Raw genomic sequence first — 16552 nt, forward strand, 5'->3', positions numbered from 1 at the left:
AGAGCGGCTCAGTGCAGGCTCATCCTCTGCACTGACCTTCCCTCCGCCCCCAGGACACTCAGGCCCACTACCCCAGCCTCATCTCTCCAGCCTCATAATCTCAGAGGGACCCCTCATTCCCTCACATCCCCATGTTGGGACGAGGCCTTTAAAGTACAGGTTTGCAGAACAAAGAATTCTGGTGTTAGAAGTATCCTACAGATGGGGAAACTGAGGCCCAGAGGGGCATGGCTTGCCCAAGGTCCTACATCAGGTCAGGAGCTAGAATTCACCTCACCTGTAACTTAACAGAAGTGTGATCTTGTTGGGTCAGGGGTCAGGTAGGGGAGGGCATCAGAGGATAGCTTACCTTCCTTTGGGTGGGTCAGGTCCTGGCGTGGATGGTGGGAAGGAGTTGGCCGTCTTTTCCTCTGGAGTTGCCAAGGGTATCAGGGGCACTGCCTCCTCGGAAATGTCCTCCTGTGGCCTGATGTGGGGGGTGTCCAACTCCTTGGGGAGCTTGTCTCCCCGTGGCTGCCCACAGCTGTCCAAGGTGCAAGAAGTGTCCACTGGCTGCACTACGTCTGCCGCATGAGCTGCCTGGTGACCTGGGATGGGCTGACACTCCTGGCCCTGCCGAGGACAAGACACCAAAATGAGGAGCCTGAGCCTGGCTCCCAGGTGAACCTCAACGTTGGCCTGGAAGCTGGTCATCCCAGGCTTACTGTGATCCAGACACGGCGAGTGTTCTCTCACTGAGTGCTCTCAGCACCCCTAGAAGTAGCAGAGCCTCATTTTCAGGGATGAGGACACGAAGGCCCACAGGAGTCACAGCCTACCCAAAGTCATGGTCCATGCTTCTCTGCGGCATAGAAGGGGAGCCTGGAGGAACTGAGATAGTTCCCTTTAAATCCCAAACTCCTTGGTATTTCCCAAGGAATGTTCAAAATACAAGAATCCTTCTTGGGGCGCCTGGGTGGCTCAGTGGGTTAAAGCCTCTGCCTTCGGCTCAGGTCATGATCTCAGGGTCCTGGGATCGAGTCCCGCATCGGGCTCTCTGCTCGGCAGGGAGCCTGCTTCCTCCTCTCTCTCTCTCTGCCTGCCTCTCTGCCTACTTGTGGTCTCTGTCTGTCAAATAAATAAATAAAATCTTAAAAAAAAAAAAAAGAATCCTTCTTGTACGCTCCCTAAAAAGGGGATATGTTAACTGATTTCAAGACTTACTGTAAAGTGACTTATGATCAGGACAGGGTGGTATTGGAATAAAGATAAATAGATGAGTGACAAAGAATCCAGAAATCGACTTACACAGAGCTCAACTGATTTGCAACAAAAGTGCCAGTAGGGAAAGGGGAGTCTTCAACAAATGGTGCTAGAATGGTTGGATGGCCACGGGCCAAAACCCAAACCATGATCCAACATGCCGTACACAAAAATTAACTCAAGATGGATCATAAATTTAAATATTAGGGCACCTGGGCTCAGTGGGTTGAGGGTCTGCCTTCAGCTCAGATCATGATCCTGAGGTCCTGGGATCGAGCCCCACATCAGGCTCCCTCTGATCTATGAGGGATCTATGCTTCTCCCTCTCCCTCTGCCTGCCACTCCCCTTCCTTGTGCTCTCTCTCTCTGTCAAATAAATAAATAAAATCTTTAAAAAAAAATATTAAGCCTAAAATTATAAAACTTCTTGAAGAAAACATAGGAGAAAATCTGACGTGATCTTGGGTTAAGCAAAGATGTGCAAGAAATAACATCAGAAACTCGAGCCCTAACGAAAAGATTGATAAATTAGGCCTTATCAAAATTCAGAACTTCTGTTCTTAGAAAATCTCTGTTAAGAGAATGGAAAAGACAAGGCACAGCCTTGGGGAGAGCATTCACCAATCACATATCTTATAAAGGACTTGTATTCAGAATATCTAAGGACCTCCAAACTCAATAATAAGAAAGCAAAGAACTTGTTTTGTTTTTTAAAGGCAGAAAGTAAAAAGATGATCCATAAAGTGGAAGGAAAAAAATGTGTGTAAATCCTGTATCTCCTAAGGGACTAGTATCCAGAATATATAAAGAACTCCTACAACTCAACCATAAAATAATCCAATTAAAATAATGGGCAAAGGGGCGCCTGGGTGGCTCAGTGGGTTAAAGCTGCTGCCTTCGGCTTGGGTCATGATCCCCGTCCTGGGATCGAGTCCCGAATCGGGCTCTCTGCTCAGCAGGGTGCCTGCTTCCCTTCCTCTCTCTGCCTGCTTCTCTGCCTACTTGTGATCTCTGTCAAATAAATAAATAAATATCTTTTTTTTTAAAAGATTTTATTTATTTATTTAACAGAGATCACAAGTAGGCAGAGAGGCAGGCAGAGAGAGAGAGAGAGAGAGGAGGAAGCAGGCTCCCCGCTGAGCAGAGAGCCCGATGTGGGGCTCGATCCCAGGACCCTGAGACCATGACCCAAGCTGAAAGCAGAGGCTTCAACCCACTGAGCCACCCAGGCGCCCCATAAATAAAAATCTTTAAAAAACAAAACAAAAACAAAAACAAAATGGGCAAAGTATTTGAATAGACATTTCTCCAAAAAAGATATGCAGATGACCTATAAGCACATTAAAAAAATGTTCAACATTGGGGCGGCCTGGGTGGCTCATTCAGTTGGGTGTCTGACTTTGGCTCCAGTCATGATCTCAGGGTCCTGGGATCGAGCCCCGCTTGGGTTCCCTGCACTTACCGGGGAGTCTGCCTTTCCCTCTCCCTCTGCCCCTCCTCCCTCTCGTTCTTCTCTCTCAAATAAATACAAAAAAATTTTTTTTAAATGCTCAACATCATTTGTCATCAGGAAAATGAGGGGCACCTGGGTGGCTCAGTTGGCTAAGCAGCTGCCTTCGGCTCAGGTCACGATCCCAGCGTCCTGGGATGGAGCCCTACATCGGGCTCCCTGCTCAGCGGGAGTTCACCCTGCCTCTGCTGTTGCTCTGCCTACTTGTGCTCTCTAACTGCGTCCAAAAAAAAAGAGAAGAAAAGAAAAAGAAAAACTTTTAAAAAAGGAAAATTGAGGCCACAATGACAGCCCACTAGACACCTATTAGAATGTTTAAAATTAAGGACTGGCTCTACCAAGTGTTGGGGAGGATGCGGCTCAGCTGAAATGGTCATACCTCTGCTGGGGTTGGAAAAAGGCACAACCGCTTTGGAGAAGACTTTGGCGTTTTCTTAGGAAGTGCCATATACACCTACCATAGGATCCCTTCTACGCCGAGGAGGGTATTTGCTCCAGAGCAATGAAAGCCTTTGCTCCTGCGGACACGAATCTTTGCAGAAGTTTTTTTGTTTTGTTTTGTTTTTTCAGAATCAAAAAGTGAGAAGGAACCATATGGCCATGGGTAGGTGAAAAAATGAAGGTGTCTGTGTGCAGGTGTCTGGATGGAGGTGTCTGTGTGCAGCGGCCTGGACTATCACTCCGCGTCAAAAAGGAGGATGTTTTGAGACCTCAAGAGTTTGCGTGAATCTCAAAATAATCGTGCCGAGGGAAAGCAGCTGGGCAGAAGAAATGTACCCTGTCCCCTTCCGTTTGTGTAAAATTCCAGGCACGACAAACAAATCTGTAGCAAAAAGTGTGGATCAGAGGTGGCCTGCGGATGGGGGTGGGTGGGAGGAGGGATGACAAGGGGCATGAGGAAACTTGGTGGGGAGGGGGTGACAGCTACGTTTATTTTTTTATTTTTTTTTAAATGTGTTTTTCTTTTTTTTTAAGATTTTATTTATTTATTTGACAGACAGATCACAAGTAGGCAGAGAGGCAGGCAGAGAGAAAGGAGGAAGCAGGCTCCCTGCCGAGCAGAGAGCCCGATGCTGGGGCTCGATCCCAGGACCCTGGCATCATGACCTGAGCTGAAAGCAGAGGCTTTAACCCACTGAGCCACCCAGGCGCCCCTACGTTTATTTTCTTGATGGTGGTGACTGCTTCAGGGGTGACGATGTGCGTCCAAAACATCACTGAAGCTTGCCATTTATTATTTATTTATTTATTTATTTATTTATTTATTTATTTATTTTAAGATTTTATTTATTTGACACAGAGGGAGTGAGACACAGCGAGAGAGAGAATACAGGCAAGGGGAGTGGGAGAGAGAGAAGCAGCGGGGAGCCTGAGGCGGGGCTCCGTCCTAGGACCCTGAGATCACAACCTGAGCCCAAGGCAGACACTTAAGGACTGAGCCACCCAGGCACCCCTGAAGCTCTTTTTTTAAAGACTGTATTTGTGGGGTGCCTGGGTGGCTCAGTGGGTTAAAGCCTCTGCCTTCAGCTCGGGTCGTGATCCCATGGTCCTGGGATCGAACCCCGCATCGGGCTCTCTGCTCAGCAGGGAGCCTGCTTCCCTCTCTCTCTCTCTCTGCCTGCCTCTCTGCCTACTTGTGATCTCTGTCTGTCAAATAAATAAATAAAATCTTTAAAAAATATAAATAAAAAATAACGACTGTATTTGTTTATTTGAGACAGAGCATGCATGGGATGGAAAGGAAGAGGAGCAAGCAGACTCTGCTCTGAGCACGGAGCCTGATGCAGGGCTCGATCCCAGGACCCCGAGATCATGACCTGAGCTGAAACCAAGAGCTGTATGCTTAGCTGATTGAGGCACCCAGGCTCCCCATACCTCACTGAAGCTTTAAAAGAATTAATCCTAAAATGAAAATAAGTGAAAAGATATTTTATAGACAAATAACTTAAAAAAAGGCACCAAGCTCTAACCACCTCTTGTAAAGTCCCACAACACTCAGCGGCTAAGAAACAGCTTCTAGGATATCCTAGCCTGAAGAAAACCACTGAGTGTGGTTACATCCAGCGTGTCCCTATTTTTCTCGTACACAGAACCCCTCCACTCACCCCCACCTCCAGCATCCGTTGACATACCGTTGGGCCACTCTGGAAACAGGTTACACAGTCTTGCAATTAAGAATATCCAGAATATCCCAGTGGCCCACAGAGGCGGGACACTTGACATCTCCAGGGAATGGAGAGAAGTAGACACAAGTGTACCAAAATGTGGGGCACGGGGGGAAGCTCCATCGTCTTCCCTGTGGGTCAGTCATTCTGTACCCTCCTCCCCACGTCTCCATGGACATTACCTGGTGGCTCTGGAGGGCCTGACTCTTCACCGTCCCTGGGTTCTGCTGTCTCCCCCGCTGGTCCTCGGTCTCCTTCCCTTCCTGTGCTGCAGGGACCCCGGAAGGCAGCACCCCCAGATCACTTCCTGGCTTGGCTTGACCCCGGCTTGCTTGCAGCTCCCTGGGCCCTTCCTGGGGGGCCGAAGTTGACTGCTTCTTCCTGGGGAGAACAGAAAAGTGACACCTCAGCTCCCGGATTGGGCCACAGTTTTATATTCGTAGGCTCCTATGTGGTTCCCAGAGCACCTGTCCACACCTAGGTACACCATAGGTGCATACTTAATGCTGGAGAGGATGAATGAAGAACTGACATGAATTCTCCAAATCCCAAACACTTTGATGTCAATGTTTAGGGGAGTTAGGATTTTATTATTATTATTACTGTTGTTGTTGTTGTTGTTTAGAAAAAAACAGGAGCATCTGGCTGGCTTGGTTGGTAGAGCATGTGACTCCTGATCTCAGGGTTGTGAGTTCGAGCCCCATGTTGGGTGTAGAGATGACTTAAAAATAAATCTTGGGGGCGCCTAGGTGGCTCAGTGGGTTAATCCTCTGCCTTTGGCTCGGGTCATGATCTCAGGGTCCTGGGATCGAGCCCCGCATCAGGATCTCTGCTCAGCGGGGGGCCTGCTTCCTCCTCTCTGCCTCCTCTCTGCCTGTGTCTCTGCCTACTTGTGATCTCTGTCTGTCAAATAAATAAATAAAATCTTAAAAATAAATAAATAAATAAGTAAATAAATCTTGGAGGAGTGCCTGGGTGGCTCAGTGGGTTAAAGCCTCTGCCTTCGGCTCAGGTCATGATCTCAGGGTCCTGGGATCAAGCCCCACATCGGGCTCTCTGATCAACCGGAAGCCTGCTTCCCCCCCTCCCTCTCTGCCTGCCTCTCTGCCTACTTGAGATCTCTGTCAGTCAAATAAATAAATAAAATCTTAAAAAAAAATAGAAAATAAATAAATCTTGGACCTCCTGGCTGGCTCAGTCAGTTAGCATCTGACTCTTGATTTGGGCTCAGGTCATGATCTCAGGGTCATGGTCAGGCTCCACGCTCAGCAGGGAGCCTGCTTGAGATTCTTTCCCTCTGCCCCTCCCACTGCTTTCACTCACTCTCTCTCTCAAATAAATAAATCTTAAGAAAAAAGAAGCAAAATCAGAGAGGTTGCGCGGAGAGGTTGAGACTGAAGACTCGAGCTCATAGTCATCAAGTTGCTGGTGACAGCTCAGGGTTTGACTCTGTGTCATTCAGATCCCACTTTCACGTCCTGGAGTACTTCGCCCAGGCTTCTTCCTATGGGTGTGTATATGTGATTGTCGTGGGGGATTTATGTCATTATCATCTTCAAATAATTGCCCAACTTTACATAATACAGTCATATTTCATATATAGCTTTGCAATCCTTTTTCGATGATTATAACCTAAATTTTCCCTGCCAAAAAAGCTTTCATAAACATGCTTTTAAAGGGAAAGTATAAACTTCCATATTTTATTTTACTTATTTATTTTTTAAGTCATCTCTACACCCAACATGGGGCTCGAACTCACAGCCCTGAGAACAAGAGTTGCACACTCCACCGACTGAACCCACCAGGGACCCCTAAAATTCTGTATTTTATAAATAAACATACTTGACTTTACCATTCCTCTATTGTGGGTATTTAAGGCATCTTGGCATTTCCAGTTTTTTCATATTTAAAATGACATGACAGAGGAAAAAACTTGCATAAAACTTTGCCTAATTATTTAGGGGTACCTTCGTGGCTCAGTTGTTGGAGCATGTGACTCTTGATCTCGGGGTTATGAGTTCAAGCCCTAGGCTGGACATAGAGATTACTTAAAAATAAAATCTTAAAAATAAATAAATAAAAATAAAAAATAAAAAAAGATTAAGGCAACACTCTTGGGCCCTCTCCTTCTTCGAAACTTCGTACTATTACTCAATAAACTTTACTATCACTCAATTTAAATAGATAAATAAATAAGATTACTCTCACTGTAGACACGTTTAAAAGTGTACAGTAGGGGCACCTGGGTGGCTCAGTGGGTTAAAGCCTCTGCCTTCGGCTCAGGTCATGATCCGGGGGTCCTGGGATTGAGCCCCGCGTAGGGCTCTCTGCTCTGCGGGGAGCCTGCTTCTTCCTCTCTCTCTCTCTGCCTGCCTGCCTCTCTGCCTACTTGTGATCTCTGTCTGTCAAATAAACAAAATCTTTTTTTTTAAAGTGTACAGTATTTAGAAAACAGTAACAATAATGCACGTAAATTTTTTTCCCTCTCTTTTGTTCATTCTTCCATTGATTTGGTGAATACATATTTATTGAGCATCTACTATGTGCCAGTCCCAGTCCCAGGCATGAGGGATTTGAGGCTGAGTAGGACACATCAAAGAAGCATGTGGTCTAGTCAGGCAATGCAGATGAAAGTTTCCACGAGTAATTATGTAGCATGATTTATGCTGCATGAGAGAGAAGCAAGAGTGCTTCTATCTTAGGCCGGGAGTCCTACAACATCCTTGTCCCCCAGGTGGCTCACAGGGTTCTCTCCTGGCCCTTCTCTAAGAAGTCCCAGCTCACCTTGGTCCTGCTGGATACGTCTGCTCCTGGGTCCTGAGCTCCAGAGGACCCTCCTCTGAGGATTCCCTGTGTCTCGGTCCCTTTTCTGGCCCTCCTGAGGCTGAAAAGGGCTGCTTCCCACCGTCCATCCCTGCAGAATCTGGGAGTGCAACCTGGAACAGAGATGTCCATGGCGCTGGCCCGAGGGTGGCCACAAGTACCCATTCTGGAGGGTTCCTCCCTCTCCCTGCGTATCATCCTGGCCTCACAGGCAGGGAGATCCTGTATCTGACTGGAGAAAGGTGAGGAGGAGGAGACAGGGCGCTCCTAGAGAGAGTGGCTGTGTGTTAAGACCTGGCTGAGCCCAGAGGCTGTCATTCAGTGATAATGGCTCTAGCACAAAGCTGAAGTCCAGAGTAGGACCTTAGGAAAGGGGACTCCCTGAGGTTAGCCTCAAAGGACCCCCCGGGGCACATCAACACCCTGAGAAGATCCAAGAGAGCCATCCTCAATTTCCGCTGCTTCAGAGCTCAGGCTCTAGAACTGGGCTTTGATGCCCATCTTGGTCTATCAGTCCCTAGTGGAGCCAGTGACTTAGGGCTAGCTCCAAGCCTCATCTGAGTCAGCAAACTCCAGAAGGCCTGGCTCAATCAATCGATAATTGTTCTACTGCAAGACTGTGCCGGAAGCCAACACCAAGGTCACCTACTGCAGGAGGCAGGACCTGTACCCGTGCCTCCAAGGATTGAACCCAGTTGGTCCTCACCATGACACACACACAACAGTGGGGCTCAACGGGGTGCAGAGGCTTGCCCAAGGTCATACAGATGGTTATGTAATGGGACCGAGACCCATGACTTTGCTCATTTAAAAAATAAATCAGGGATAGAGGTGAAGGAAGCCCTGAATGTCTTCCCCAACGTCCTTCCAAGACCACCCCCCCCCAACATACACACACCTTCAAGGTGCTCTCCCTGCCCCCAGGGGAAGCCATGATTTGTAACAAAAGCAACAGGGAGAAGGCAATGCTTTACCCATGAGAATGCTGACCTTTTTTTTATGGGGACATTTTTGGCTCTGGGGAAACTAGATGGGAAGGAGGGCCTTCTTTGTGCTCTTCAGTTCATGCCACTTGGCACTTAGAAGGATGGATGGAAAGAGGGTCAGAAGTGTGATAAAAGCAGGCTGGGGGCTGGGGAGGGTCATGGGTAGAGGCCAGGAGCAGCTGCCAGGGGAATAAGGGTTAGAAAGGGGCTGGACGGGGCGCCTGGGTGGCTCAGTGGGTTAAGCCGCTGCCTTCAGCTCAGGTCATGATCTCAGGGTCCTGGGATCGAGCCCCGCATCGGACTCTCTGCTCAGCAGGGAGCCTGCTTCCTCCTCTCTCTTTGCCTGCCTCTCTGCCTGCTTGTGATCTCTCTCTGTCAAATAAATAAATAAAATCTTAAAAAAAAAAAAAGAAAAGAAAGGGGCTGGACGCCATGGAATTTGCATAGTAGAGTAAGTAGGAATTCTTATTTTACTCATCCAGCATTTATCCTGGTAAAAGAAGCCACATTTTGTGTGTGTGTGGTGGGAGGGCCAGCTCGTGGGGTCAGTGGAGCCACCTGAGTACCATTTCTGACTTCATTATACCAAGAGCTCCAGGCCACTGTGTTCTGCCATGGTGACTAATTCAGGGATAAGCATGTGACAGTGGGCCAATGACAGTGGTACCAGAAACTTTCTTCAACTATTGCAAAGAGGTTCTCTTCCTGTTGGGGACGCTATTCCAGAGGATGTAAGATGAGAAGATTAAAGTCTGGAGTGGCCAGGGAAATCCTTGCCATCTTTCAGGGAGAGTCTGCCAGGGAATGGCATGTTGGAAGGCAGAACCAAGGGACACTCATCTATCACCTTGATGGAGCCATACCTGAAATCTTCTGATAGATCTGTCAGTTATCCAAACTGACATATTCTCATTTCTGCATAATTCAGTTTGAATTGGGTTTTGTATCACTTGTAACTTAATTAAAATAGTTGGGGAGGGGGGGCGCCTGGGTGGCTCAGTGGGTTAAAGCCTCTGCCTTGGGCTGAGGTCATGATCCCAGGGTCCTGGGATCGAGCCCCGCATCGGGCTGTCTGCTCCGCAGAGAGCCTGCTTCCTCCTCTCTTTCTCTCTGCCTGCCTCTCTGCCTACTTGTGATCTCTGTCTGTCAAATAAATAAATAAAATCTTTAAAATAAAATTTAAAAAAATAAAATAGTTGGGGAGGGAGCCTGGGCAGGGGAGGGGAAAGGTGACTGCTGGGAATAGCAGGGTCAGAGCAAGGGGTGCAGGGCCCTACCTGGTTGACTCCTGATATGGTGGGCTCAGCACAAGGCCTCTTGCTGGTGGCGCTCATGCCAGGACTTGGCTGGGCCCCAGGAGCCTTGATCCTTGCCTCCACGTACATTTTCTTGTCCATTGTGCCACAGCCAATGGGGGGTACCCAGGGATGGGCATCAGTTGCTGTGGTCCCACAGGAGAAATCCAGTCAAAGTTCCATCAAGCTCATTATCTAAGCACTGCTTCAGCAGCCCACGTGGAACCTGTAACAGAAAGCCTGACTGAAGAGAAGAGTCAGTGCCGGGCCTGGCTCTGAAGGGCACGCATCGAAACCAAAGAGCTGGCCACACCCAATTTACCCACAGATCCTTCCTAATTCTCACAATGACTCTGAAGAAAAAGAGGCTCTGGGAAGCAAAGTGATTTGCCCAAGGTCTGACACCAACTGAGCCACAGAACAGTAATTAAACCATAGCCTATTGGATCCCAAGACATACGTACTTTCTTCTACCACAGCATTGCCTAATGGGTGCTCTTTGATCCTAATATTGGTCCCACGAGGGGCACTGCAAAAAAACATTCTGATGCCAAATGTGTTTGGAAAGAGCAGAGTTGGAATAGGAATAGGAATAAGAATAGGCTGTGTTGCAGGACTTCTCAGAGCATTTAGTATACATTTCAGACATGCATTTTAAAGACTGCCCAAGAATGTCATGGTTGCTGTTGTTCTAGATGAAAACTCCAAGTTCTTCTTGGGGTTAAGGAACAGAAGTTGGGAACATCTGTCTGGAGAACCCCAAGAACTCCAATGACGTATGTAGTTCACCAAAGCACCCCCATCCCCCGGCTGCCTCTGCCCTGGACACATCCCTTTCTAAAGCCTTTCCTGGTGTCTCTCCTGCCTCTCCCATCCAACCTCATATTAGGCTTTACGACCATCCCCTACATAAGCATGCTCTTTTAACCTGGACAGCCTCCCACAATCCTAATCCCACAGATCCCCAGCCTCTGTACCTGCAGCCTGCTTCTCCGTCTTTCTAACCCCTGCTCCCATTTCTTCAGCCTCCCACCTCTTCTCCAAACTTCCAGCCACCCCAGCTCTCCCTCCAGCCTCTGAGCTCCTCTGACGCTCATATTTCTATGGGTGCATCACAGACCCCATTTTACTGTTAGCGAGTTTCTAGGGGGGTAAATCCTACCCCTCCGTGAGATCGTGGGGTCGTGGAGATCTTGATTGTGTTTTCACTCTAAATCATGGCAGGCCAGCCAACAGACACGGAGGAACCCTCTATTTGCTGGGCACGTTTGCAAGCGGTATTCTCCTAAGCCCGTGAGGTCAGTGGGTTTAGCCCTAAAGCTCAGAGAAGCCCAATGTCTTGTCCAATATAGCACAGCTAGCCTGCAGGAGATCTGGATTCAGACCCAGGACTGTGAGGCTGTCAAGCCTGCTTGTCTCATCATATTATCTTGCCTCCAAGCTGCTCATTCGTTTACCTACACAACCAACAACTGTCTCAGGGACCTGTGCCCAAGCTATAGGCAGAGCACAAAGCCCTGAGGGTACACAGGGTGTTCAGAAGTCTCTCACCATTTACCAGGGGCACAGAGGAGATGCCCTCATCAGCCACGAACCCAAATCCCCACTCCCTCCTCCTTTCCTCCCACCCCTGCCTACCCTCCAGTCCTTCCCGCAGCTACACCAGCACCCCACAATGCAAACAAGATCTCCGCTCCTGTAGGGCGCCCACCCCAGGCACAGCGCCCACCTCCCAAAGGGTCTAGGCTCTCACTTGGCACAGGAAGTCAGCACTGTGACCAAGTTCCTCCCTCTCCCTGGGGAGTTCCTCTCTCTTCCTGTCTCTCTCCCATGGGGACTCCCTGTGCATTCCTCTTTCCTCCAGGGCTTCCTGCCCCAGGGATAGATGACCCATCTGGAGGAATCCCCTTCAGATCCCCTCACACACGCCCCCCATTGTCCACTATCTCCACCTCAGAATCTTCAGTCCCCAATATTCCACAAGCTGAAATTTTAAGGGGGCGGAGTTTCCAGAAGAGGTCCAGCGCCCTCTCCGTCCCCATCTGAAACTTACGAACTCTGTGAGCATTCGAACAAGGGATGTCCCCAGCCCTAATAGAAGGGCGTGGAATCTGAGGACAGAATTGAGGGGGGGTGGCTGGTACATATGGACGATATTCTCCTTTTGGAGCACTTGGTGCCTTTTCTTTTTGTTCACAGCTTTATTGAGATTTAATTCACATACCGTACGATTCTCCCATTTAAAGTATATAATTCAGGGGCACCTGGGTGGATCAGTTGGTTAAGCATCTGGTCATGATCTTGGGGGTCCTGGGATCGAGCCCTGTGTTGGGCTCCCTGCTCAGCGGGAGTCTCCTTCTCCCTCTGCCCCCACCCTGCTCATGCTCTTTCTCTCTCTCTCTCAAATAGTGTACAATTCAGTGGCATTTAATACTGTCACAGAATTGACATTGGGGAGGGTATGTGAAATGGTGAGTGCTGTGAAGTGTGTAAGCCTAACGATTCACAGACCTGTACCCCTGGGGCAAATAATACATTATATGCTAATAAAAGTAATTAATAAAATTTTAAAAAGTAAAAAAAATACAGTCACAGAATTATTTGACCATCACCCAATATTAGAACATTTTTATCATCCTAAATAGAAAACTCACTACCCCATAGCCATCACCTCCATCCTCCCAAGCAACCCCCAGCCGTAGGCAATCAATAATCTACTCTCTGCCTTTTAGGTTTACCCATTCCAGACATTTCACATAAATGGAATCATGTGATATGTAGTCCTTGGTCACAGGCTTCTTCACTCAGCAGAATGTCAAGATTCATCCACATTATAGCCTACTCCCATCATTCCCTTTTAGAGCCAACATACTACATGTTTATATTCATTCATCGGTTAATAGACATTTGCATGTTTCTACTTCTGGGGTATCAGGAATAATACTGCTATAAACATTCATGTACAGATTTTTGCATTATATGATCTCATTTCTCTTGACTATATATCGAGGAGAGTAATTGCTGGGTCATACGCTAACTCTATGTTTAGTCTCGGGTAATTGCCAGACTGTTTTCCAAGAGAGCTGTATCATTTTCCATTCCCAGATGCAGTATGTGAGAGTTCCAACTTTCCTACATCCTGACCAACACTTGTTATTATCGACCTTTTTAAATTCTAGGTATCCTAGTGGGTGTGGGTATGAAGTGGCATCTCATTGCGGTTTTGATTGGCATCTCCCTGATGGCTGATGAGATGGAGCATGTATCTTTCTTTATTCTTTTTTTTTTTTTTAATTTTGTTTTTGGGGCTCCTGGGTGGTGAAGTCCACTGGACGTCCAACTTTTGGTTTTGGCTTGGGTCATGATCTCAGGGTCATAAGATCAAGCCCTCCCCCATCCCCAGACTCAGTGCGGAGTCTCCTTGAGACTCTCTCTGCTTCCCCCTGTTACCCACACTCAGCTTCTCTCTCACTCAAATAAAATAAATAAATCTTCAGAAATAAATACATATTTTAAAGTAATCTCTATGCCCAACATAGAGCTTGAACTGGCAACTCCAAGAGATCAAGAGTGGTGTGCTGTACTGACTGAGCCAATCTGGTGCCCCACAATGGCACATCTTTCTATGTGCTTACTGGCTATTCATATAGCTCCTCTGGGAAAATGTCTACTAGAGTCCATTGTTCATGTATAAACTGGGTTGTCTTTTTACTGTTGAATGGTAAGAGTTCTTTATATCGATGTAAGTCTTACTAGGTGTGAGTCCCTTGCCAGATAAATAATTTGCAAAATTTTCTCACCTGATGTGCTTGTATTTTCACTTTTTTGTCCTTTGAAGCACAAAGTTTTAAGTTTTGTTGAAGTCTTATTTATCTATTTTTTTCTTTTGTTACTTGTGCTTTTAACGTCATTTCTGAGAATCCATTAGATTATTATTTATTAGAACATAAATCCAAGGTCATGAAGACTTAGGTCTATGTTTTCTTCTAAAAGTTCTGAGTTTTAGCTCTTACACTAAAACTAGGATCCATTTTTAATTCATTTTGTATATGGTGCGAGGTAGGGTTCCATCTTCATTCTTCTGCATGTGGACATCTCAGCACCATTTGTTGAAAAGACCATGGTTTCTCTATTGAATTATTTTGGCACACTTCTGGAAAGTCAACTGACTATAAATGTGAGGGTTCATTTCTGGATCCTGAATTCTATTCCATTAATCTATACATTTAGCCTTTTTTCAGTATTCTACTATACTCTACTAGTTTTGTAGTAAGTGTTGAAACCAGGAAGTAGAGGAGTTCTCCAATTTCATTCTTTTTCAAGATTGTTTTGTTACTGAGTGTCCTTTTATAAGTGGACACTTATATGTGTCCCGTTCTGAGGAATGGGGGAATTTCTCTTAGAAATGTCTCTGATGGGGGTGCCTGGGTGGCTCAGCGAGTTAAGCCTCTGCCTTCGGCTTGGGTCGTGGTCCCAGAGTCCTGGGATCAAGCCCTGTGTTGGGCTCTTTGCTCGGCGGGGAGCCTGCTTCCCTCTCTCTCTCTGCCTGCCTCTCTGCCTACTTGTGATTCTCTCTCTCTCTCTCTCTCTGTCAAATAAATAAATAAAATCCTTAAAAAAAATAAATGTCTATGATGGAAGAAAAATGCAGCAAAGAAAAATAATAAGTGACCTATAATATATATTTCAGGAAGCCACCAAGGACAGCTGTCCACACCAAACCCCCACCCTGGCCCTGGACCTACCAGAAAGCAGCTGGATGAATCCGCAAGACTTTGCCTCCCTGCTCACCTCCTCATGCTTGGGATGGGTTCTCTCTGAGCCTATACTCTGCCTGTTGGGTTGAATTGAATTCGTTTGGTAAATAATGTAATTAACCTGGGAGTAGACAGTAGATCCCGTTGGTCTCACCAGAGAGGTCTAGGGGTGCGTTTTGGGCAATGTCCAGCTATGGGTTTGAGAAAAAGTCCAGGGACTGTCTGACCTCCAGCTGCAGGACAATGTGGTTTCCCTGGGACTTGTCGCAGTTTCAGTGCCCTCCCTTGCACAATGGAGATAACAACCTTTGCCCTGCCTACCTCACAGGGATTATTATGTCGCTGCTGTAACCTCTTCCAGAGAGCCTTCCCTGACTGCCCCAGGCTAAGATGGGCCTCTCTCCTCTTGGCACCCACAGCCCCTGGGAATTCCTCTGTCCTAGCCCTTCCCACTGTGCATCCTAAAGTACTCTTTTCCTCGCTGTGTCCTCTGGTTTGCGCACTCGATGAAAGCAGGAGCTGGGCTGGCTCCACCCAGTGACGCTGGCACCCAGCATGTATTACACAGAACTGACCTGCCAGTGTTTTGACACACCGGAAGCCAGGCTGCCCCTCGGCATGGAGTGATGATTTCCTCCGAGGTTCATGAGGGGAAGGCTTCTTACCTTCTTACCTTCTTACACGGCAGCCACGTGGAGAGGCCAGACTGCTACTGTGTACACGCTGCTTGGCTTCCAGAGTGGACATGATAGAGTTTGGTGGTGACTATGGACACCACCCCAAAGTTCAGCTCTCAAGAGCTGGTCGTAGATGCCGTCCCCACTGGAAGTTCTCTAAATGAGTCCAGGTGATTTACTCCTTGGCTACCCTCTCTGCCCCTCCGTTGTTCAGTGAGTATTGATGCAAAGGGTCAGAGCGTGAAAGAGAAAATGCAGCAGCCCATCCCCAAATTGCCACTTGCTTTTGGGATGTAACCAACGGAACACACACACATTTACTCATTCATTCTCTGAGCACTGCCTCTGTGCCCAAACCTGTGTGGCTGAATACAGGGTCCCACAGATGAGAGGGGACAGGGTCCTGCATTCAGAAAGCTCACAGTCTGGGGCCCCTGGGTGGCTCATTTGGTTAAGTGGCTGCCTTCAGCTCAGGTCATGATCTTCAGGTCCTGGGACCGAGCCCCATGTAGGGTTCCCTGCTCAGTGGGGTGTCTGCCTTTTCCCTCTCACTCTGCCCCGACCCTACTCGTGTGCTCTCTCTCTTTCTCTCTCTGCCTCTCTCTTTCTAATAAATAAATAAAATCTTTTAAAAAAGTAGAAGCTCATGGCTGGAGAGAGGGAATGCGAGGGGGAGTGCACCTTCCCTGCCTCTCTTGGTGTATCTCCCCTTCCACCTTCAAAGGGGAGTTCTGTCCTCGGCACTCCAGGACTTTAGGATGATGAGAGACAGGATCAAAGAAGAGGGAAGAAGAAATCTCATGTTCTGGGCCATTTCTCAATTTCTTCTCTGTTGTAGAGAATCACGATAATGAGCAACGTTGAAATTAGAGGTTAAAGCAATTCACATAAAGAAACGTTAACTTCACACCCACCAGGATGGCTGTGATCAAAGAAATGGAAAATAGATATTGGTGAAGATGTGAACAAACCGGAACCCTTGTTCAGAGCTGGTGCAAACGTAACATGGCGCAGCCACTAAGGAAAACAGGTTGGTGGCTCCTCAAAAAGCTAAACATAAAATTACCATTTGGTGGGCACCGGGGTGGCTCAGTCGT

General features: G+C 47.5%; 1 protein-coding gene across 7 annotated transcripts in view; it reads right to left on the reverse strand.

Annotated features, from left to right (window-relative positions):
• The window catches only part of SPATA21 (spermatogenesis associated 21), a 37679-nt gene extending 22630 nt beyond the window's left edge, over positions 1–15049 (reverse strand). The window contains exons 1-6 of one of the 7 annotated variants that reach the window (XM_082685525.1): positions 15006–15049; positions 14767–14855; positions 10004–10247; positions 7702–7853; positions 5100–5298; positions 350–612 (exon numbers count right to left, since the gene is read on the reverse strand). In XM_082685525.1, coding sequence (XP_082541651.1) covers positions 350–612; positions 5100–5298; positions 7702–7853; positions 10004–10123 — 734 coding nt within the window. In that variant the 5' untranslated portion in view covers positions 10124–10247; positions 14767–14855; positions 15006–15049. Of the gene's footprint in view, positions 1–349; positions 613–5099; positions 5299–7701; positions 7854–10003; positions 10248–11750; positions 11913–12074; positions 12133–14766 lie in introns of those variants that run through there. The other 6 variants (XM_082685524.1, XM_082685523.1, XM_082685527.1 and 3 more) reach the window with 6 other exon arrangements.
• Positions 15050–16552: the final 1503 nt, after the last annotated feature.

Source organism: Mustela nivalis (genome assembly GCF_964662115.1).
Source record: "Mustela nivalis genome assembly, chromosome: 10".
Lineage (NCBI taxonomy): Eukaryota > Metazoa > Chordata > Mammalia > Carnivora > Mustelidae > Mustela > Mustela nivalis.